The sequence below is a fragment of the Tamandua tetradactyla genome, chromosome 4 (assembly GCF_023851605.1).
Source record: "Tamandua tetradactyla isolate mTamTet1 chromosome 4, mTamTet1.pri, whole genome shotgun sequence".
Taxonomy (NCBI): Eukaryota; Metazoa; Chordata; class Mammalia; order Pilosa; family Myrmecophagidae; genus Tamandua; species Tamandua tetradactyla.
The window spans coordinates 182,548,941-182,554,940 of record NC_135330.1 but is presented as its reverse complement, the minus strand read 5'-3'; the positions used below and the strand labels follow the sequence as shown (position 1 = coordinate 182,554,940).

Genomic DNA, 6,000 nt, shown 5'->3' with positions numbered 1-6,000 from the left:
CAGACTTTCTCTGTCTAGAGTTGCCCTAAAACATGATTCATGGACTTCACTGTACCTGGTTTTCTAGAGAAATGGGATAATACCATTTTGTCCCAAATAACTCTTCCCACCCCGGTCACCTCAATGAGTCAAGCAGTTTACAGCCTGTCCACTTTCAAAATTGGTTTGGATAAGACAACTTGAGGTAAGATGTGTTCTCTTCATTCCCCAGAAAATGCTTTTAACTCATATGCATTACTTGGAGACTGTTTACTATCCCATACCATAGAAACCCAATTTGCATTTGTCCAAGCCTGGTAAACATTATAATGCAATGAAATTAATTCTGTGTGTAGACAATTATTATGTATATGTGCATGGGCAATTTGAAGATACTGCAGGAGGGAAACATTGGAGGGGTTATGTTTCTTTAAAGCTCATCCTGTTAGATAAGAGGGATCTTTAGATCCTCTTATTTTTAAGATTGGTAATTTTTTTGTTTCTTGTTTTCTTTAAAACCAACAAAACCCATACACCCTCTAGCTTAATGTTTAAATAAAGTAACTCCATTTGGGATTACTTGAATAAAACACATTTTCTTTATTTAGAGGAGTTAACAATACATACATAAACATGTATGTTTTTTTACTGCTAAGAATGAGAGTGAGTAGATGCATTTTCAAGCAATCTTGATATCCTTGTAACTACTGGCTTCACTGAGTGAGCTCTGGGTCCTCCTCTTCTATTTACTTGACACCGTTTCTATTAGGAAAGACGAGAGTTATTAAGAAGTTCTAGGTGTTCTAGTGATCATTCCTGTTAACCTGCATTACAAACCCTCTCATGGAATTCCCATAGCTCTGAATACCAGAAAAGCCCAGAACCAGCTTACAGTGTTCTGGTCCATGGGTAGCAATCCAAAGTGTTGTGTAGACATGAAAGCTCTCCATTAGGATTGACAACTCGCTTTTGACTCTTTGAGTTGTCATTGTAAAGCACTTAGGGATTCAAAGCCAGTCAGGTGGCTGTACTGTCTGCACACTCCTCATCCTATAATTTTGCATTTAAAGATTGTTTCCCACTGGGACAATAATGGAACTTAGATTGTTCCTTTGTGACTGCTGGCCTTGGCCTCTGTACTGAAAGAAGTCCTCTATCTGGATACAAGTCATATTTTTGTGAATATTCCAGTTCATGTGGCATCCTTTTTCAGGGTGTGATGCTATATTGTGCTGGAGGAAGGGGGTAGGGTGGGGTGGTGCAGGGATGAGAAGGAAGGGAAAGTGTTTATGGAGATTTCAGCCCAGGAGCCACCCAACTGGATCACTCATAGGTCTCGACAACCCTTATAGCCAGACATTTGTCAAAAATAAGCAAATAAACAAACTCCCAAATTCCACATAGGAAAGAAGGAAAAATAAAACAAAAGCAACACACCATTCAAACTGTCCTATGGCTGACAATATTATTTTCAAGGACAGAAAGAGCCAAAAGAGGAAGTTGTAAAAAGGGAACACATGTCCACTGCTCACCATATGGTGCCAGATGTGTTTTGATTATTCAGAATTTCAGATGACCCAACTGGTCATCTCATAGATCTTGCTAACCCCTTATAACCAGACATTCTTTCAAAATAAGCAAATAGACAAAAGTAAAAATCTACATAGGAAAGGAGGAAAAAGGCACAATTCAAACAGTTATACATTATTTCCAAAGACAGATAAAACAAAAAGGGGAAGTTATTATAAAGAAAGAAGTCCATAATCCATATAGTGCCAGACGTGTTTTGATATTCAGAATTTCAGATTTTTAGGGAGACAATATATCACATATATCACCCAACACCCCTAGAAGTTCCTGGGATTCTGCCAAAAAATATATAAATATTCACTATATTGGGGTTAATATAGAAACATAGCCTCACGTGAATCGAGTCAGGTTCCTTGTTAAATGAGTCTAGCACAGGTTTTGCTGCTTAATGAGTTATGAAAAACTTATGGTTTTCAGATTCAGGATTTTAGTATAGGAGATGGTAGAGTAATATTAGCTTATTCATCTTAGCAAAAACTGTCTTGAACAATGAGGTATGCTAGATTTTGGAATGCATGTCTAGGGGGAAGCACTGGATTTTCTTTCTTTAGATGTCCATGACTCATGACAAACCTGCCTTCCTTAGGGTTGTTTCAGGGGTGGCCCTATAAAGTGGCACAGGCGTGTCGTATATATTCTGAGTGTACCTTATTTGTGCCAACCATTGTGCTAAGCACTTTGCAAACATTATCTCATTAAATCCTTACAACTTCCTTATATGACAGATTCTATGATTTTCCCCACTTTAAAGATGAAGCATCTGAGGCGTAAGACACGCAGCCACTTGATGAAGGTCGCACGACTTGTTAGGGGCAGAGTAGGGATTTGAACTCAGGTGAGACTGATTCCAAAGCCTGACTCTTAGCCACTCTACCAGCTTCCAACAGCAGTGAATGTTACCCACCAGTTCTAATATGTGTATGAGGAGCTATGATGGATTGAAGCTGTATGTACCCCAGAAAAGATCTTCTTCTTAAGGTAATCTATTTCCATGCATATGGACCTACTGTGAATAGGATCTTAGCTTGAGATGTGACCCACCCCATTCAGGGTGGGTCTTACTCCTCCTACTGGAGTCCTTTAAAAGAGGATAAAAGAGACAGAGAAGCTAAGTGAGAAAAGCCAGAGAAGCAGAGAGAGAAGGACACACAGAAAACAGAGAAGTCACAGAAATATAGAGGAAAGCACTGAAGCTAGAAGCTAGAAGCAACAAAACCTGTAAAAAAGGGAGAAACTAGCAGAGGATGCCATGTGCTTGCCCATGTGACAGAGGAGCTGAGGATTACCAGTAGCTGGTCTTAGGAGAGAATGCATCACCTGTTGACACCTTAATTTAGACATTTCCATGGCCTCAGAACTGTAAATTTGTAAGGTAATAATTCCCATTGTAAAAGACAACCCATTTCTGGTATATTGCATTTTGTGAGCTTTAGCAAACCAAAACAAGTACTGAGGAACTAGAATTTTCCTTTTAATTTCTCAAGAGAGACTTAGAACCTGATGTCTACACTGGAAGAAGAGGGCAAGAAGGTAGAAGTCTAGAAGAGGGGATATGAGTACAGTTGGGAGCATATTGAGTTTATTTATTTTGTTTTTTACATGGGCAGGCACTGGGAATCGAACCCATGTCCTCTGGCATGGCTGGCAAGCATTCTTGCCTGCTGAGCTACCGTGGCCCACCCCATATTGAGTTTAGAGTACTGTTCATATATCCTGGTAATAGTGTTCAGAGTATTTGAAAATGCAAGACAGGAACTTCAGGAAGAGGCTAGAGCTAAAGTAGGGAATTATTTGCATGGTGTGAAAAGTTGGAAAAGTGGGATTGCCAGGGAGTGAGTATAAGAAGAGAAGAAAATAGGTTGGTTCTTAGGGGACACCTGATTGTAGGGAACAGGAAGGGTAAGAGGCCATGACAGAGACACAGAAGCCAGGAGAGGTGGGAGGAGAACCAGACAAACACGGTCACAGAGAGAATGGAGGACAGATGTTTGAGGGGGAAGGGGCATCTGGCAGTGTTAGAGGCTGCAATCTTCTCTCCATAGCTATGCCATTCTGCTTAAAGTTTCGTTTTCACTGAATTCTACCTCCAAACACATTGGAGGACTTTTCTGAGCTTTGCTGAGCTGGCCTGCCCTCCTTGTCTCAGGAACAGCCAGGTGTTGAGCTCATTCTTGTGATGTTAGTATCAACGTGGTCAAGGGCTCTTGGTGCTTTGCTGTCCAGGCATTTCTAGGAGAGGCCTCAAATCCTGTAAGTCCCCAGACTAAGTTAAGGAGCTTCTATTGCCTATCTCCAAAATATGAATATCTACTGGATTAACTTCATAGAACTCATAGAAGTTTTATCAAGTGCAGAGGATGTTGTCTTTTGACATTTGAGTTACAGGAGAATTTATTGTTCTCATTTCAGAACAGCCAAGTTCCAGGAAATTAGAAATTTGACCAAGTCTCTCTTGAAATCCTTGTCTAAGGACGTATAAATTGGCCTACCTGACAGTACAATTTGTGAATTCTCAATAGGTTCAACCACAATTACTTGCCCTTTCTACCATTAACTGTTTTAGATTGGTCCCTGCTGCTAAGGAAGAGGCACAAGAGAGAGTGGCCCCTTGGGTTTCAGGAGTCCAGGAGAGGCTCAGTGTGGCCTGGCCCCAGGACTGGCTCTGGGCCTCCCAAAGTCAGAAGGTGGGAGAGGATCAATTCAGGGCAGCTCTTAAACTATGTTTGATGACAACTTGTAGCAGAGGGAGATATCTAGTGACATGTCATGGACCCTCTCCTATTTGGCATTTTTAAAAAAGGATATAGATGGTAGGCTTGCCACATTTGTGAATGATCAGGGGCTTGGAGGAACAGCTGATTGACTGGATGGAAGAGTCAAGACTCAAAAATATCTTAGGAGTGTAAAGACGGGAAAATATCTTAGGGCTGGGGTAATGAGGCACATCTAACCATCCCCTAGAATATGAGCTCCATGAGGACAGGGATCTTTTAATTAATTTATTTATTTATATTTTTTTGTATGCTGTATGGCGAGGGTCACATTTCATACTTATTCCATGTGCGTATCCCATTACGGCAGAACCATTTGTTGAATTTTTGTTGTTTTTGTTTGTTCGTCTTTGGGAAGTGCTTGGGTCGGGAATCGAACCCGGGTTTCCCACATGGCAGACAAGAAGTCTACCACCAAACTACCCTTGCAACCCCCGCTCACCTGTGGGATCTTTGTTTCTAATGGTGATATATCCCAAGAACCCATAGTAGTGCCTGATACATGGTATTCATTCAATAAATTTAGTTAAATGAAGATAACCATGTTTAAGTGTTTGGTCATATGCTTGGACCTACAAAAAATCAACTGCATATGTCTTAGCAATAGGCGTTGGTGAATGGGCTTATATGCTTTCATTAACATTAGCTCAAAATTAATGGTGATGTGGCTCCAAAACTACTGTGATTCTAAAAGTATGCAGAACACTGTAAGTATGAGGGCCCAATTCTTTGCACATTAGAACCTTCAAAGTAACTACAGACATTTAGCTTGGAGAAACTTGAGGACAGGAGAGCATCTGCCTAATGAAAGACTGACATGGAGAAGAGGCTTAGAGATGTTTTAAGAAGTTCCAAGGAAGATATGTGGTAGAAGCCACAGGAAGATATGTGTGGACTAACTTTTTGTACTCAGGAAGTAATATAGTTGTCTGAAAAGGGAAAGGGGAAGGACAGGTGGTAAGAGGTCCTCAGCCCACATCAGGGTGACACATAGGAGACTCCAGCCCCAGGTGGAGTCTCTCCTCAAAGTGAGAGAGGCAGGTCTAACAGATGGGTTGGGAACCTTCATCAGCCTAGTTTATGAAGGAGCAGGCAACCACTGCAATGTGGGTATGCAGTGGCAGCTACATGGAGTCCTCTGTATTCCTGGGAAAGAGGTGAACTGACCCTTCATTTGCTTGGCCTAGAAAGAAGAAAGAACTCCCTCCTTACATGACTCATGACTACATGAGTTTGGAAAGGCCACTCATCAAGTCAGGTGTGCACATATTAATTACCAGACAGAATACTCCTGATAAATATGGTTGATCGCTAAAGGGGTTAAATTCATCTTACTCTTTCATATTCTTGCCTGTGAGTAGACATTTTTACTTCTCTTCACACCAGGACAAAAAGCAAAGCAAAACAAAACAAAACACACTCCAAATGAGCAGCTACTTATCTATCATCAATATGGTCATAAAGTCCCATTTACTTGAAGATCTTCCAAGACTTTTAAGGATTTTGTCCAGAACAGACAAAGTGTTATATTCGTCATTTTTTGGATTCTTCTTTTCTGTGGGGGGTGGGGGTGGGTGGAAATAAGCACAATGATCAAGCTTTGATAAATAATTAAGGTTGACTTCAAACTTCTTTTCTTATCAACTTTAGAAAGCTAATA

General features: G+C 40.7%; 1 protein-coding gene across 3 annotated transcripts in view; it reads right to left on the bottom strand.

The window, feature by feature from the left end:
• Positions 1–555: 555 nt before the first annotated feature.
• Positions 556–6,000, bottom strand: part of SPACA7 (sperm acrosome associated 7) — a 40,598-nt gene continuing 35,153 nt past the window's right edge. For 2 of the 3 annotated variants that reach the window (XM_077158697.1, XM_077158699.1), the window contains 2 exons: positions 5,815–5,895; positions 556–741 (listed from right to left, as the gene is read on the bottom strand). In XM_077158697.1, coding sequence (XP_077014812.1) covers positions 722–741; positions 5,815–5,895 — 101 coding nt within the window. In that variant the 3' untranslated portion in view covers positions 556–721. The remainder of the gene's footprint in view (positions 742–5,814; positions 5,896–6,000) is intronic. The other variant, XM_077158698.1, reaches the window with a different exon arrangement.